General features: G+C 34.4%; 2 protein-coding genes and 1 pseudogene across 2 annotated transcripts; all 3 read left to right on the forward strand.

Annotated features, from left to right (window-relative positions):
* Positions 1-76: 76 nt before the first annotated feature.
* LOC120193431 lies at positions 77-3,872 on the forward strand (annotated as a pseudogene).
* A 4,716-nt stretch (positions 3,873-8,588) lies between these two features.
* Positions 8,589-12,020, forward strand: LOC120193325 (serine/threonine-protein kinase STN7, chloroplastic-like). The gene is given in 11 exon segments (XM_039195837.1): positions 8,589-9,040; positions 9,042-9,104; positions 9,187-9,276; positions 9,396-9,518; positions 9,631-9,729; positions 9,947-10,115; positions 10,197-10,290; positions 10,945-11,038; positions 11,122-11,178; positions 11,314-11,727; positions 11,818-12,020. Coding segments are annotated over 11 exon segments (1,773 nt in total). The 5' UTR covers positions 8,589-8,668; the 3' UTR covers positions 12,016-12,020.
* A 2,653-nt stretch (positions 12,021-14,673) lies between these two features.
* Positions 14,674-15,025, forward strand: LOC120193332. Its single transcript, XM_039195846.1, has one exon. It carries the CDS (start codon positions 14,713-14,715, stop codon positions 14,851-14,853), a length of 141 nt encoding a protein of 46 aa, XP_039051777.1. The 5' UTR covers positions 14,674-14,712; the 3' UTR covers positions 14,854-15,025.
* Positions 15,026-18,802: the final 3,777 nt, after the last annotated feature.

Here is an 18,802-nt window from a genome sequence, read left to right on the forward strand (position 1 = left end):
TTTGGTTGATGGGCTGGGTGCAAACATAGAATGGGAAGGAAGGCCTTTATCCTTTTATGGACTGATCGACTCCAGCATGGTTACTTGGTGGGCGCAAGGTTTCCATAGAAAAGCAATATTATGTCCAATATGCCTTATTATCATAAAAGTTTTGATTAATTTTTTATTTGCCCCCTGCTCTTGCATTTCTGTTGATTAAGTCCTTTTTAAACGTTTCTTTACTATTATAACCCATTTAATTTTTTTTTTTTTGTAATCCCTCAACCTGTCATGTTATTGTTTTATATATTTATTTGATTACTCATTTTGTGCATTAATTTCATTATTACTATAATTGTCTATTATTTATTCATTAATGATTTTTCTTTTATAGTGTCATTCTTTTTGAAATATTTTCATCAATATATATATATATATATATATATATATATATATATTATTTATTATTATTACCATCATGATCATGATCATGATCATGATCATTATCATTATATATATATATATTTCAAAATCATTATATTTTTCATTTTCATTATTTTTCATTATTATTGTTATTATCAATAACCTGTTATACATTTTTAGGATCACTTTTTAAAAGATATGTATCTCCATTAATAATTTTATTTAATTTTATATTTTTACTACTATCATTATATTTTATTATTATTATTATTATTATTATTATTATTATTATTATTATTATTATTATTATTATTATTATTATCATCATTTTTACTAACACATTATCCTTTTTCTTTTGTAGAGTCATTAATCTTTTTCCTATCAAAACAAGACAATATAATCCTTTTAACTTTTAGGTGTAGTGGGAGTGTTTCAACTTTCTAATTGATTATGATGTTAGATGTAGACCAATATTCATGGGTATTCGGTCTTATCTAATTCAAAAAAATCAATGATGACTCCAATTACAATAAATTCTTTAAAACGTCAACACATTCGAACCATCACTAGATAACTTTAAAAACACAAAATCAACAATATAATGGAGAATGATTATCGACATTCTACAAGCCACTTGTTTGATTCCGACCATCACTATTTACGATCAAGATTAAGAATTTATTAATTGTAATACCTAATTTTGTCGGAACATTTAGAATCGAATTGAAGAGGATCGAAGACCAATCGAAAGAGGTTCGTGCATCGGGATCAAATTAATTCAAGTGGCTTTGGTATTATTTAAATTTTTGTCATTTAAATTTTGTTATTTTAATTTTTGCCTTTATATTAGCAATATTTGCATTTTAATCCTTTAATTTCCAACTTTAATTCATTGTTGTTTGGGCTTTATATTCTGTTTTTATTTTAATTTAGTCACTAGGTTTGCTTATTGATTTTGACCATGCATTTTATAATTATTTTAATTTAGCCATTCTGTGTTTATTTATTGCTTTTAATTTTTTCTTGAAAACTTTAATTATATTTAATTTGGTCCTTGACTGTCTATTTATTTTTTTAGATTAAATCCTTAGATTTAGACTTACCACATTTTGGTCCTAATTTAGGTTACCATATCCTTTTTTTTTCTTCTTTAAAGCTAGATTCTTTTCTATTTGTCCTAAACTTTTAATTTAGACAAATTCCATAATTGATTAAAATTAATTAGGATTACTATTACAGCTTTCACTTTAGGCCTAATTTCAAACTTAGTCCTTAAAATTAGGGGAATTTTTAATTTGGTCATCATTTTTGCTCGATGTTCCATTTTAATTATTCGAATCAAATAATTGGTTAAAATTAATTAGGAATAATATTAGAGCCTCCATTTTAGGCTTAATTTTATATTAGTCCTTTAATTTATAGGAATGCTTAATTTGGTCCTCACTTATGCTCGAGGTTCCATTTTAATCAAACAAAATGTTATATTAAAATTATATGATTTTAGGTGTTTCAAACTCACCTTAAAAATAATTGGCTGCGACTCCCATCTTTTCATAAATTTCATAAAAACCTTTTATTTTCCAAATCGTCGGATTGGTCTTCCCATCGAAAATTGGTTACGAATGATTTGGTCCCTTCGAGTATCCATATGTCATATCGTATTAGAGGTGTAAGTTGTAAGTTTTATATGATGGATTGGTTAACCTTCAAAAAATATTAATTTATATATAATATTATTAATTAGATTAAATACATGTATTTATGTTTCTTGCTTATGTTAGATTAAGATATGTTTATGAAATAATCACGGTGTTCCCCTACATATAAGGGCGTACGACTGAAGGTCGATATCCCAATTCGCCAAGGGCTGCAACTTCCATCGATCAACTGGTGGCCACATTTTGCAGCTATGGTGGTCGATAAGCCCACGTCTCTGTTCTGCCAAATATGGGGCTTGGCCATCTCATCCCGCATTTGGAGTTTGCTAAGCGCCTGGTGGTTCACCATGGTATCCGGGTGAGCTTACTCGTCGTCACCACGAGTGAACCCTCCGCAGCCACGCAAGACCAACTCCTTGGCTCGCCTCACCTCCCTGCTGACCTCCACATCATCCATCTTCCTCCGGTCGATGTCGATAAAATGATAATTGATTATGATGATGCTCTTGTCCTAACCCGGCTTTGTACCATTACAGGCGAGAGCCTTCGTTCCCTGAAGTCAGTCCTCATTGAAATAGGCAAACCGAAGGCTCTGGTTACAGACTTATTCGCTACACAAGCCTTTGATGTTTGCAAGGAATTGTCAATTCCTGCTTACTTGTATTCTACTACATCTGCTGCATTCAATGCCTTCATGCTATATCTGCAAAGCTTGACAGTGATGTTAAGTCATAAGTGTGAATTCATCGATCTTCCCGGACTGATTCAGGTCCCGGGTTGTAGCCCGATATGGATCGCAGATTTGTTAGACCAGGTTCGGAACCGGAAGATTGATGAGTACAAATGGTTTCTCTATCATACTATATCTGCCAAAGCATGACAGTGATGTTAAGTGTGAATTCATCGATCTTCCCGGACTGATTCAGGTCCCGGGTTGTAGTCCGATATGGATCGAAGATTTGTTAGCCGGTTGCCATTAGCCTCTGGTATATTTATCAATTCCTGGCAGGATCTTGAACCTATGTCAATCAAAGGTATACAACAGAACCCTTTCTTCAAGAAGATACCAACGCCTCCTTTTTACCCTGTTGGACCTATTATAAAACAAGAAGAAACACTGAGCTATACAGAATGTCTAGAATGGCTGGACAAGCAACCACCTGATTCGGTTCTCTTTTTGAAATTCGGCAGCGGTGGGACTCTTTCATTTGAGCAGCAGACTGAGTTGGCTTGTGGTTTAGAACTGAGTCAACAAAGGTTCATGTGGGTGGTAAGGAAGCCAACGGATACCCCTGGTGCAGGTGCTATTTTTCCACTCAGGAGAAGTAAACGAGAATGATCCCAAAGTTTATTTGCCCCGAGGGTTCTTGAACAGTACTCGAGATGTGGGTTTCGTTGTGTCGTCATGGGCTCCTCAGGTTGCCGTACTCGCCATTCCTCCTACGGAAGGATTCCTATCGCACTGCGGGTGGAACTCGGCGTTGGAAAGCATAGTTCACGGACTGCCGATAGTCGCGTGGCCTCTTTACGCTGAGCAAAGAATGAACGCGACATTGCTAGCGGAGGTTATGGGAGTAGCAGTTAAGGCAAAAATGGAGGCAGGGGAGACCGGGAGAGCGTTATCGGGCGAGAAGAGATTGAGAGAGTGGCGAGGAAGGATGATGGAGGGTGAAGAAGGGAAGGTTATTAGGTGTAGGGTTAAGGAACTGAAAGAAAGTGCTGCCAAAGCACTGAACTCTAATAGATCCTCTTACGATTCGCCTTCCTGTGTTGCCGACCAGTGGAAGACTGAGCTTAACTAGTCAATGAAGCCATTACAAATTCTCCTCTGCAAATAGAAAGGAACAGTTGTCTATAAAATATAAATGTCTGTTGTTGATATACACGGCTGGATCCACATATTAATATTACCATGTTTGTATAATAAATGATTATTTCTTCCACGTCCTTTGATGCTTTTTATTCTTAACTTACAAAATGAGTCCACTATTCAAATATTAAGAGGATAAATTTTATAAAATATTATGAGGGCAAAAATAGATTATCAATATAAAGTAAATATATATATATATATATATAGTTTGAATTTTTTTATGAGTGCGAACTTTTCTATTCATTCCTCGTAATCCATCCCTTATTCTCTATTCATGAGTATTAACTTGTCTAATTAGTTAAAATTTGGATTTAACTAATAATTATGCTATTATGACTATTTTTTTTGTAATTATATTTTAATCAAGTGAAATTGATATTTTTTTCTCCTTAAAAACAAGGTTTCTTAGAAAGAAAAGTATTAGTTGTATAATTTAAATTTGAATATTCAGAACTTGATATTAAAATGATAAAGTAAAATACGTATTTGTTATAAGTATTCCTACCCGAGTTCATGAATACATATTTAATTTTATCATTCTTTTAAGTGGCGTTTGGTTTGTTGGAATGTTTAAGAGGGAATTGAAATTTGTGAAGGAATTGGTATCTGAATCTGAATATGAAACCTGTTTGGTTGGCAGGATATTGAATTGGAATTCAATTTCATATTCTGTTTGGTTCGCAGACATGTCAGATGAATTTGATTTCAGTAATGTAAAATGACAAAATTGCCATTTTTTTGCTTAATTTTAGTTTATTTTACAACTTACATGTAGTAATATATTATAAAATTTAAAAAATATTAAATTTTCATTTTATTGATTGATTATTCATTTCAATAAATTATAAAAATCATACTAATAAACATCATAAGTTAAAATCATCTCAATTAGGGATGATCATGGGTCGGGTTGGGTCGGGTTTTTGGTCCACCCGACCCGACCCGAGAACAAGGGAACCTCCACCCGACCCGAATATATGAATTAGAAACCCGACCCGAAATAATAAAAAAATTATTTTTATTCAATAAAAGTAGTGACTTAATTGAAAAAATTATATATAGAGGGGTATTATTGTAATTATTCTTAAATATATAAGGTAAAATTATATATTTTTTCGGGTAGGTCGGGTATTTTCACCCTAAATCTGAACCCGACCCGAATATCACACATAAAAAACCCCGACCGACTCAAATATCACACTTACAAAACCCGACCCGACCCGACCCCGAAAATTTAAAAAAAAAACCAGACCCGACCTGAATATCATACTTAAAAAACCCCGACCCGAACCCAATTTTTTTAAAAAAAAATCCGACCCGATCCCAATTTTTTTAAAAAAAATCCGACCCGAATACCAAAAGATTGATGAGGTAGTATGGCCAAATTTCACTTTCCCTCATCCAAAAGATTTCAATTCGATCATGTTATGGATGTAATTTATTTTCCCTCACTTTATGAAATTGAATTCCAATTCCCCTTTGAAAACTTGAATCAAACATGAGAAAGTAGTGAAATTGGATTCTAATTCCCCCTAATTTCAAGGGATTCCAGCGAACCAAACACCACCTTAGGATAAGCTACACGTTTAGTATTCTATTATCATTTTGTTCCATTTTGATCACTCAACTACACTTTTTTTACAGTGAACACTCAGACTCCCATACAAATGTCTTGCTTGAACTCATGACCTCTAGAGATAATAATTATCTCTTAATCATTAAAGTTGTTTAATTCATACGCTACATAAGAATGATTGAGCTTCATGAACCCAAAAGAAAGAGAAAAGCCAAGAATCATGAGCGGCAGTTTCTGTGTAACTTAGAGGATCATTCATGGAAAATTCTTACAAATCATGAATAAAAAAAGCCCTCATGGATTCAAATCTTTATAAGCTTTTAAATTTCTTATTGTGGAACTTCAGGTAGAATACTTCAAGTAATTAAGGCGAGATAATGTCAATGGTCTCACGTGGGTTAGCGAGTGATTAGTGGTTTTTAACAATGTATTACGAACGAACATGAATCCCATGGGTTTTGACAATGTCAAAAAGAATTTAATTATGCAGCAGGTCTAAACCCCATGTTGCCATCTATACGATATAATTGCATTATTCTACTGCAACATGAGCCATTATTTGTTTCAACTTCCTTACAAGAGCATTTAACCTTTCAATAATGAGCTTATTTTAAGGTTGTATTTGCATGTTTTTAAAGTGATTAGTCAAGATTCGTAGCCTGCGTTCTGCAGCAGATCAGAAGCATGTGCCCATTACCACAGAAAATGATGGTTAAAATTAAAATAAACTAAAGTCAGAAGGTTTAATTTGATATTTATCCATGTATATTTTTAAATTATAAAGGGGAAGAGGGTATTATCGTAGTTATTCCTAAATATATAATGTAAAATTATATTTTTCCCGGATTGGGTATTTTCACCCTAAATCCGAATCCGACCCGAACAAAACATAACTTTTAAAAAACCCGACCTAAACCCAATTTTTTTAAAAAATGACCCGATCAGATCGGTCGGGTTCGAATCTCATGCCCATCCCTAGCTGTGTGTGCAAATTGATGATTTTAAAATAAAAGATTGAAACCTAACTAAGGGGTTGTTTGTTTACTTCAGAATGATTAAACGTTAAATGATTCAAATGTTAAATGATTCAGAGGCTCTGTATGAATTAACTCTGAATGTGACATGTTGTTTGATAATGACTCTGAATCATTCAGAATATACTTCTACGCTGAATCATTCAATATTGTTTTGTTGAATCAGTCAGCACTGAATCATTCAGAGGTGCGAAACAAACGCGCTGAATGCTGAACGGTTCAACATTCAGTGCTAATGATTCCATTAAGAGACAAACATACAACCCTAAGTTTGTATTTTATTGGCTCCCTCACAAGAAAAGTCAGTCCTCTAAACCCTGTATTAATGGTCAAATAACTCCAAAATTAATTTGGAAAAACAGGTGCTACCCAACATCCGTTGGCATTTGCAGAAACCAACAATAACAATAACAATATGATTATAGAGTTTCCAAATTTAAGGAAATAATATAGTTTATATAAATATATTTACCACTAATATATAAAATAATAAATTTTCAATTACTTACAATAGTAACAATAATATTACTTTACGTCAACTATGAAGTTAATTGGTTTCCAGAGAATAATATATTAATATCCCTTCGGACAGACTACGTGGCTTTGTTTCTTTAGACAAGTAGAGAATGAGGCGCATTGATAACATGTGTAGGTACCTGTGCTTCTGGTAAATGAGGTCCCTTGTGATTTGGACATATATATCCAATTGTATAAAACATTTGAACCTCTGTTTTGACCCATGACTTTAATTCATAAAGAGATAAGGCCTCATGGGTTAGAGAAGCCCCTGTTGCAGCCCATCAGCAGTGGATAATATCTTAATGATAAAATATTATTATAATAATAATTTAAATATTTATATTTATTGATTTAATTCTTTTCAATATAAATTTAATTCTTAATTCTTCATTTTTAGTAAAAATAAAATACTCTGATTTAAATGAAAGTGATTGTTAAATTATTAAATCTTTAACAGTGTGAATATATTAATTTGTATAATGATTTATGTGTATTTTATTGTTAATATATTATTATTTTATTAATATGATAATTTGTATTATCTTATATTATCTTATATTAAATTATTTTTTTAAAATTATTTAATGATATGATATTTTATCATTTTAATAATATAATATACTTTTATCGTTATGTGGGTTATTATGTTAATATTGTAAATAAATAAATTGCTTAATCATATTAAAATAAAAATAATTTAATCGAGAAAGAATGTTAAATACTAAATTTAACTAAAATTTAATGATAAAAGTAAATATTGAATGTTACAATTAATAGGTTAAAGTATATAAACAATCTTCTAATTGTAAGATGTTATTTTATTGAGTCAATCGATTATTAAAAGTTACAACATGATCTCTTGACTATAGGACGATATTTTGTCGAGTTTTCTGACTATTAAAAATTACAAAATGATCACCAAACTATTCATGTATTTCAAATTCGTCATTTCTGTTAAAAAAATTAACAATCGTCTAAGTTAGACGTTAACTTGTTGACTGAGATATGATAAAATATAATTTCAAAACCGTTTGAGTTGTATTTTGTTGATCTACTTTTCGTTTACATTATATCGTCAAGTCAATGCTTTAAACATTATGTCGTCGAGTTAGTGCTTGAAAGCAACGACGATATCAGTAAACATTATTAAAATAAGATTTTATCATATCTCAGTAAATATACATCAACAAAACATCATCCTCATGAAGTCATTTTTAACTTTTAATAATCGATACACTCAACAAAATAACGTCTTATAATCGGAGTCGGGTTTGTATACTTTACCCAAATTAATAATATGCCGAATAGTAAATGCATGTGGATATACATAACCAACGTGGTTGCTAGTGCCAGCTGATATATGTCAACGGTGTAATTTGTGGTGCGCGGCACTTCTTCAATCCTGTTAACCTGCCCTCTCTTCCACAAAAATTACCTGAAATACTGTCATTGTAAGAACGAGCCCTAAAACGGTAAAAGAAATATCACAGACTACAAACCAAACCAAACTAGTGGTCTAAATTTGAAGCCGATTCCTGCAAGCTTCAGTTTATGTTTCTACTCTTCCAGCTAGCATCCCAAATTTGCCTACCTTTTCTCTAGAGGCATGGCCACCGTTGCATACGGTGGAGCTGCCATCGGACTTATCAACAAACCTTGCAACGCCCGGAAGCTTATAAAGCACCCATCTCCGTCTCCTTTTCTCGGCAAGAAGTTCAAACTCAAGCTCTCCTCGAAACCTGACATCTCAATTCCTAAAACGACTGGAGTTTTGTCCTTGAAAGCTGAACTGATCGATGCGGTCCGTGAGCTCTTTGTGGGAGTCGGGGTGGGTTTGCCATGCACTGTCATGGAGTGCGGTGATATTATTTACAGAAGCACTTTGCCCAAGCCCGACGGGCTAACCCTAACCGTGCCTGGCGCTATGTTGGCTTTGGGTGCTCTGTCTTATCTGTGGGCGACTCCGGGTGTGGCTCCTGGGTTTTTTCGACATGTTTGTTCTTGCTTTTCTTGAGAGGCTGCTTAGACCAACTTTCAAGAAGGTGAGTTCTGAGTGAATTCATATCGAATTTTTCAATGGGGGATTTATTTTATGGTTGCAAAGCGTTGTTTCTGGCTTTGCAGGATGATTTTGTTTTGGGAAAGAAGCTGGGCGAGGGTGCTTTTGGCGTCGTCTATAAAGTTTCCTTGGCTAATAAGAAGCCTAATTCAAAGGTAAGGCTGCGTGTTTGATGATCAATTTATTAACTTAATATCTGAATTGGGATGCTAAGCTGTTGAATTTTGTTGCTTTCGTTAGTAAGTAGTTTAAGATAATGTTGAATCCTTGTCAGAAAGAGGGTGACTTGGTTGTGAAAAAGGCTACTGAATATGGTGCGGTGGAAATATGGATGAATGAGCGTGTGCGAAGAGCTTGTGCCAACAGTTGTGCTGATTTCCTATATGGCTTTCTTGAGGTCGTCATTTTTATTGCCTACTCTCAGTAGAAAATTTTTAGTTTGATTTTTGAGACTGACAATTCATCTGTTGCCTTCATACTGAAATTGTCGTCTTTAAAACATCTTCTAGGGTTCCTCAAAGAAAGGAGGAGAATATTGGCTTGTATGGCGATTCGAGGGGGAGGCAACACTTTCGGATTTGATGCAGAGCAAAGAGTTTCCCTACAATGTAGCTACTTTCTCTGATCAGCTTTTCTCAGACAATTCTGCCCTCTTCTCTACCTTTGTGGTTGTAGTTCTGTAGGTGGATGGTTAGATTATTAGGCCATATTGAAATAACCTTTGAATGTTAACTGCTTTTCTCGTTAAAGACTGCCTTGCGGATCATCGCTTTATCGAACTTCACTTTAGCCCTTTAATTGCCAACTCTATTTGTTTAATATCAGGTAGAAACAATGATACTTGGGGAGGTCCAGAACTTGCCCAAGGGCTTGGCAAGGGAAAATCAAATCATCCTAACTATCATGAGACAGATCTTATTTGCCTTGGATGGCCTTCATTCAACAGGAATTGTGCACAGGGATGTTAAGCCCCAGAACATCATTTTCTCAGAAGGTAAGCTTTACTTATTCAGAGAACATTTTCCAATTCAAACATTCCTAGATTAATTCTTTTTCTGTTTCGGAACTTGAGTAGGCTCTTGTTCGTTTAAAATCATCGATCTTGGAGCTGCGGCAGATTTGAGAGTAGGCATCAACTACATTCCAAAGGAATTTCTTTTGGATCCAAGGTAATTTCATATCTATAAGCAACATTGATATTTAATTGTGGACTGATGTTTAACTGTGACAAGTATTATCCAAAATGGTAATCATTGTCATCCATGGCTGTTAGGGCTTTAATGAGAGAATAGGCTTTGATCCATGGCATGCATAACCATCACTTGCCTGAAGAAGTGAAGCATTCATTTCATGATATGTGGATACATATCAAACAATATGATACGCAGAACTGTCAGATCATTATGGACCTTAAGTAAGGAGATACATCATCAATGTTAACAGCACAAGAACTTCACTAGGTTCGATCGAGTATCAACAAATTTTAAGCTCAAAAGTTAACAGAAATACTCCAATAATTTAGCTTTTGCATAGAAAGATCAACCAACATCGATGGCATTTCTCTCAATAACACTTTCTCAGTAATAATTATCCATATTACTTGGTTCTAAAGCAAAGGTTGATCAACAAAGAAGCAGAAATTAAGGCCAGAGTAGGTGTAATAAGGTTGGTGGGGAAAAGGGTTCTTTTATGGTTTTTGCATTTGGAATGAGTGAACTGCAACAAATTTCTGTTGATGTATTGCAGTTCTCTACAATCCACTCTTTAAGTTGACATCTAACTGATACTCTTTAAGTTCTCTTCAATTTTTCTGTTTTTCTTAGATATGCTGCGCCGGAGCAATATATCATGAGTACGCAAACTCCCTCTGCACCCTCTGCACCAGTGGCAACTGCACTTTCCCCTGTTCTATGGCAGGTTTGTACCCCATTAGATTATCCCAAGTTTATTATTACCTTTTGCTTTCATCAACACAGAATTTTGTTGTTGTTTGCTAACAGATGAATCTGCCCGATCGGTTCGATATCTATAGTGCTGGTCTCATTTTCCTTCAAATGGTGAGTGGAGGATAACGCTCAAGTAATCTTTACTATTGTGTTTTTTCTTTTCTTGAAGACCTTTTAATGTTAATGCTAAGCCGATGCTGAAAGCAGATATAGGTTAATATCATCCAAACTGTTTTCTTCTAACAGGCATTTCCATCGTTAAGGACAGATAGTGCATTGATTCAATTCAACCGTCAGCTAAAGAGGTGTGACTATGACTTGGTTGCATGGAGGAATACCGTAGAGCCTCGTGCGAGCCCCGAACTCCGGAAGGGATTTGAGCTGCTGGATTTAGACAATGGGATAGGTTGGGAACTTCTGACATCGATGATTCGTTACAAAGCAAGACAAAGAATTAGTGCAAAAGCGGCATTGGCTCACCCTTACTTCGATAGAGAAGGACTACTAGCTTTGTCATCCGTACAGAATTTGAAGCTACAAGTCTTCAGGGCTACACAACAGGATTATGGGGAAGCTGCCAAGTGGATAATCAATTTAATGGCGAAATCCGGAACAGAGAAAGAGGGTGGTTTCACAGAAGCACAGCTTCAGGAGCTCAGAGTCTGTATCGAACTTAGTCTATTAAAAATGCATTGTTTTGCAACCATCATTAACTGGATAACCTTCGTCTGAGTTCTCTTCATTGTGTAGGATATACAGCCTAAGAAGAAGGCGAGTCCACAAAGAAATGCTCTTGCTTCAGCTCTAAGACTCCAGAGGAAGATTGTTCGAACATTGAACGAGAGCATGGACGAGCTTAGCAGACGCAGTAAAAGCCTATGGTGGAGCAGGTGGATCCCCAAGAGGAATAGAGTTTGTATGTCTACACACACAAACATATATGTTTGATTTCTGTTAACTGATCAGGAATTTAGCTGAATACTATAGGAACCTTTTGCATGCACGTGTAAAGGCATTTGTGAATGATAAAATTAGTTGGAAGTATATACATGTATAGTTCTGAATTAACTGAAACTGCTATGAAGCTAGCTGTGTCCTTGGCATAATATTCTAAAGATTTGATTGCTTAATAGGCACATTGATCAGATAAAAGAAATCCCATCCGTACATGATTAGTTAATTACTAGAACTCTCATGCAAGTTTCTTCCTAATTAAGCAAAGTCGGTCATAATTTATTTACTTATCATGTGTAAGCAAATAGGCAACTCCAACTGTAGCTAATGGGGCATTGGAAACCATTAGACATTTGATTTGAATCAAAGGTAGATGGTGGGATCCTACATGCAGTAAGGAAAGTTGCATTACAATAAGGAAGCAGGTCATGATGAGACTAAATAAACTATTTGGTGGGTGCTTCATTCATCATTCAAAATCATACATGTTAGGGTTTTGTGATCCGAATTTCGTTTTAAATTTATGTTATATGTTAGAGTTTTGTGACCCGAATTTCGTTTGAATTCATATTATATGTTAGTTTTGTGACCCAAATTTCGTTTGAATTCATATAGTATGATAACGTATACACATAATATAATATAGTAAGGGATGAGAGGTAAAATAAGCAAATCAATAACGTTGAAGCTATTAGAGGCAATGACATTTGCAGATCACGATAACTTCACGTGCAACTCTGACCTTGTTCAGTACAACACAACCAAAGCCATTTTATAATTGTGAATTAATGCTGTCTCAGCTGTAGCAATGCAGACGTAAAGCCACCACTTTATTGATCCGAACCCTGTAAAGCCTTTGATCACCGTGCATTCCACACATTAATTTATGTAACCCTGTCTGTCTCTAATCTTAGTTTAATTCCCCAAAGCTTTGGGTGTCTAAACACTCCATATTAATTTAATAACCATTTTGATAATCTGCTGGGACACCACCTCTGGATTTGACCACAGAGAAATTAACCCTTTATTGGAACCAACTACAGCTTTAAACACCAATGAATTATATATGAAATTTGGCCATGTACGCCTACAAAGCGAATACAGTTCATATAAAGAATTTGATCTGATAAATCAAAACCTTGGAAATCATATTATTGAAAGAGAAAACTACGAATATCGAAAGATTAGCATTCATATATCATAAAACGGATATTATTATAATATTTAAAAGATAGCATGCACAAGTAGAAACGGCATCTTCAAGTGTGGCTCATAAAAAGAAGGGAGAGAGAGCTCTTAAACCGATAATGACAGCCTAAAAATCTCGTTCAAAGATTAGTAATTTGTTCATTAGGAGAGCTGAGTCAGCAAGGGTTAATGGAAGTTGACGTCTTGAACTGAAGTGGGGGGAACACGAGACCAAGCAAGTGGTGCCTTAAATTTAATCAGAGCTTTGCCTTTAGAATTTAAGTAAAAAATGGTTTTTTTTTAACCAATCACTTAATTGGGTTTTGAGCTCTTACCTTGCTTTTACAAATCTTATTACTTTAGTATTACAGGGGAATCTATGGTCGGTCATATATAACCTCGAGTCTTGAGTTTTGATCATCAAACTTCTGGTTTCTGATGGATATTCCCACCTGCCAAACACTTCACCAGGATTTCAACCTCATGAAACCCAGAGGTGATTTGAATTCCACTTCCCCTACCAAATCTATAAAGAATTACATTGATGTCGCTGCACTGACATCTTTATTCTTATTTGGTCTGCTGCCAACTTAACATATTTACATCATATTATATATATATATATATAACTGATAGCTACATTCTCTTAATATACAACACACAATCTAATCCGTTTATGTATATTTACCTAAAGGATTTTTCTGTTTTGCATCGTTCTTCTTCTCGTTCTTTTTATATATTTTTTATTAATAAAAATATCAGTTCTAAACTGACAGTCGATTTTAAAAAAATATAATTAGTCATGTCCTTGTATGTAGGACATTAAACAAGTGAGTGGACGTTCATTAATAATGAATTATCATGTAGGATTCAACTACTTTTTTAAAACAAGTAGTTGGTCCCAACAGGAAATGAGGAAGAAAGCAATATGGTCTCATCATCAGCCATTGATAATCTCCTCGTCATCCACAAATTGGGAGGGGGGAGCACAACACCATAAATTATTTTGAACAATGACAAATTTGCTAGCTTATTGAAAATTATGGCCGACCCATTGTGCTGCTGGCTCATACCTACAAGACCAATGATATAGACAATGACATGGCAGTAACGTTTAAGGACGGATCGAGAGATTAATGTCGCATTTATCTTTTATAAATTTTATATGTTTTTTTTATAAAAAATCATATGTTCGCCTATGATCATAACTTCATCAATGATAATGTTGATAATTGAGTGTATAAAATGAAGAATGGGATGGATTCCCAAAGTGAGAGGGGACCTGTGGGGTCGGAGAGGAATTGTCGGGTGGGTTAGAGGGCAGTGCACGTTGCCCTTTCATGCCCATCGCTGGGTCTTTACTAGACCAATGTTAAAGGCAGGACCACACCCACCGCCCCTCTTTCCTCCCTATAAGAACCCCCCACTCCCACATCTCCTCCTTCACTTCACTCTTCTTCTTTTTCCATATTCATTCATATTTAATCATCAAAAGGAACAAAGATGAAGATGAGCAGTGCCACCATGGGATCCTCTAAGAGAAGGCTATCAAGCAGAGGCCTTGGAGGGGTTCTCCGAGAGCAAAGGGCTAAGCTTTATATTATACGAAGATGCGTTGTTATGCTCCTTTGCTGGCATGATTGAACACCCCCCTTCTACCTACTAGCCATGGAGGATTTGGGGGGCTTTTTTTCTTTCCCTCTTCTGCTTCTTATTTTGGTGGAGGGTGTAAATACTGGCGGCGGTCGGTGGATGTTATCGGAGAGTTAGAAAAGGAACAATTTTTGTATGCAATGGCCTCAGGGCCTAGATGTAATTAGATGGCTTGAATCAAAATCCTCAATATTACTTTATTATTTAGCAAAAGTGGCGTTTTTCTTTCTTTCTTTTTTACATCTGCTGGTTTCTGTGTGATGAATTACTTCATATGTTCACAGACTTACCCTAATCAACATCACGAGTGCTTCTATATTCCAACAATTTGCGTTTGAATTACAATTTTGATGGGGTCAAAGCAACTGATCTTTAACATCATGATTTTTAATTTGGATTAAGTGAAATAGAAGTAGAGAGATCCAATCAACCTAGACTCCATGGGTGTTGTTAGATGATAAATTCATGGGGATTGGGCAGGAAAATACCCCATGAGCTTTTGCCCAACTTGCCAGGTCTTTTCAACAACTGCTTAAAGCTGTTGAGCCTGCGTTAGTTGATGCATACAAATGGAAATGTCCACGTAACATGAAAATGATGGTAGAATGGCCATTGCAAATTAGTTTAATGCTCCGATTCTTTTTCCCCAAAAACCAGCTTCAAGATTTGACCATATTTTATTAATACTAGCATTAGGCAAGTAGGTAATGCCCTAAAAGAAACCTAAATCAAGCTTAGTGGGAGTCATCAAAGGCAAAAATTATTATCCTAAACTAGTTCAAGTTGTTAAGACGTCTCCATCATAACCCCCTTGTTTTATTTTCCTTGTCTTGGACCAAACTACATTAACCCATGTTATATGAATTTTGTTTATTTGTTATTGATTTTTTAGGGACCATATTGTTAAATTTTAATATCTAAAAATTACAAAGTTATATTTTATCAATAAAATATATTTAACTTAATGAAAAGTGTTTAGAAGAAGGGTAAAGTACACAAATGATCCCCTGACTATAGGGGCTGCTTTATTGAGTCTCAAAATTATTGAAAGTTATAAAATGGTCTCACGACTGTAAAGTGTTGCTCTGTTGAGTCTATGACTACTTAAAGTTAAAAAATAGTCATCTAATTATTTATATGTTTCAAACCTGATATTTTCCGTTAAAAATTGACGATCGTCTGAGTTGGACGTTACTCTGGTCACTAAGATGTGATAAAATTTGATCCCAAAATTGTTTGAGTTATGTTTTGTGGGTTTAGTCTCTGTTTATATTATATTGTCGAATCGGTGCTTTAAACATTATTTCATTGAGTCAATGCTTGAATGCAACGATATTATCAGTAGATATCATTAAAATATAATTTTATCATGTGATAAATATTAAGTTAACATTAAACTCAAATGATCAATATTTTTTCTAATAAAAAATTATATATTTAGAACATATAAATATTTAAGTATCACTTTATAATTTTTAATTTATGTCCTCTACCCTCGGGAAAAATATACTTTTATCCAAAACGTTTTAAATAAGAGAAAATAACCTCAGTGACCAAAAATCCCAGATAATATACGATTTTGATCAACTTTTTTTGGATTTGCGAAAATGACCAACAAAATCGCAATGCGATCTTTAATTCACATTGCGATCTCCACTATCATAAATTCGCGTTGCATTTCGCGTTGTGATTTTCTATTTCGCGTTGCGATAGTCTATAATGTCGTTGCGATTTTCCAAATTCGTTGTGATAGTTAAAAAAAAAGATTTTGTTTCTTAAGAATTTTCTCTAAAAAAATAATATCCGCACGAACGTGTCGAAGACACGTATTACCACGACCACGACTACGACCACGACATAAAGAGCGGTAAAGTAGAGGTGTCTGTGGGTCAGAACCAGATGCAAGTGAGTTAGGGAAGTAAAATTATTGGACCACAACTCATAACCCACGTTCACGTGCGCCACCCGAACGCTAAAGACTGGTCCTCCCGTCTTTATCCTCTTAAGTGACATTTGGTTTACTGGGATCACTTGAAATTAAAGAGAATTAGAATATAATTCTACAACTTTCTCATTCATAAGGGAGAGAAAGTAAATTTCAATATAATAGAATTGAAATTTTTAGAGGAGGAAATATGAAATTGGATCATACTATCTTCATCCATATTTTGGTATTTGGGTCGAATTTTTTTAAATTTTGGGATCGAGTCGGATTTTTTTTTAAAAAAATTGGGTTCTGGTCGGGTTTTTTTAAGTTTGATATTCGGATCGGTTTGGTTTTTTTTAAGCATAATATTCGGGTCGGTCGGGTTTTTTTAAGTGTGATATTCAGGTCGGGTTCGGGTTTAGGGTGAAAAATACTCTACCCGACCCAAAAAATATATATAATTTTACCTTATATATTTAGGAATAATTACAATAATACCCCTCTATATATAATTTTTTTTCAATTAAGTCACTGTTTTATTGAATAAAAATAATTTTTTATTATTTCGGGTCGGGTTTCTAATTCATATATTCGGGTCGGGTCGGATGAAACTTTATTTTTTGTCGGGTCGGGTCTCGGGTGGAGGTTCCCTTGTTTTCGGGTCGGGTCGGGTGGACAAAAAATCGGACCTAACCCGACCCATGTTCATCCATAATTGGGATGATTTTAACTTATAATATTATTAGTATGATTTTTATAATTCATTGAAATGAATAATCAATCAATAAAATGAAAATTTAATATTTTTAAATTTTTTATAATATATTGTTACATGTAAGCTATAGAACAAACGAAAATTAAGCCAAAAAAAAAATAAGAAGGGCAATTCTATTATTTTACATTATTGAAATCAAATTTATCTGACATGTTTGTGAATCAAACCGAATATGAAATTGGATTCCAATTCAATTTCCTACCTACCAAATAGATTTCAGATTCCAATTCCTTCACAGATTCCAATTCTCTCAGAAACATTCTAGTAAACCAAACGCCACCTTAAGATATTTTATTATGTGCTTATATTAGGTCATATAAATGATTTATTATTAAACTTTGTTGGTGATTTTAAGATAAAAGGTTTACGGTTATGAAATATGACGGAAGATATAATAAATTTAAACTAAATTAATTAAAATGTAATATTAAGTTGTCGGCCACGTATAAGATAAGATAGGATTGACAAAATTTTCAGAGTGACAGTGTGTGCCATGACTAGTTTTAAACTGAAGTGATATAGAATAGGAAGTAATGAGGTGAGGTGTAGGGCTATGGTCAAAAGAATGATTGAACCCACGTGCGCCTCTTTATTATGATTCAATATATATATGATGTACTTGTCGTTAGGAATGATAAACGGACGGGTCGGATACGGATACCACTCTCCTATCTTCATACACACTTAATATTTTCAAATCTACTACCCGTCCACCACTTATGATAGGTAAAAATTTTCAAATCCACACTTGCCCACTCGAGTACATTCTCAAATCCATCCCCACACCCACTACCCAACTGGAGACGTACCCGACTAGACCCGCCTGATAGCAACCTTAAGTTATACATAAGTAACAAACATAAAACAAACACGTCCATTAAGAAGCATAATAAAATAAACCAAGGATTATAAGTTGTATCTTATACAATATTAAGATTTATAAATTAGTCTATAGAATTACACCTTCATAATAGTCCAAAATTTAATGGGTATTAAATGTGGGGCAGATGTGGGGCGGGTAAGGTCTCAAACCCATCACCCGCCCACTATCCGTGATGGATATCACTTTCTAAATACACACCCGCCCACTACCCACTAAAGTTATATCCATTCTCGCCCTAATTAAAACGGATATAATACGAAATCCACGAAATTATATCCGTTTACCATCCTATCTTTTGTCCAAATTCATGGACTTACAAAATGGATCAGCATGTGCAATGCATATGTATGTATGA

The sequence above is a fragment of the Hibiscus syriacus genome, unplaced genomic scaffold, assembly GCF_006381635.1.
Source record: "Hibiscus syriacus cultivar Baekdansim isolate YM2019G1 unplaced genomic scaffold, ASM638163v2 tig00116995_pilon, whole genome shotgun sequence".
In the NCBI taxonomy this organism is placed as follows: domain Eukaryota; kingdom Viridiplantae; phylum Streptophyta; class Magnoliopsida; order Malvales; family Malvaceae; genus Hibiscus; species Hibiscus syriacus.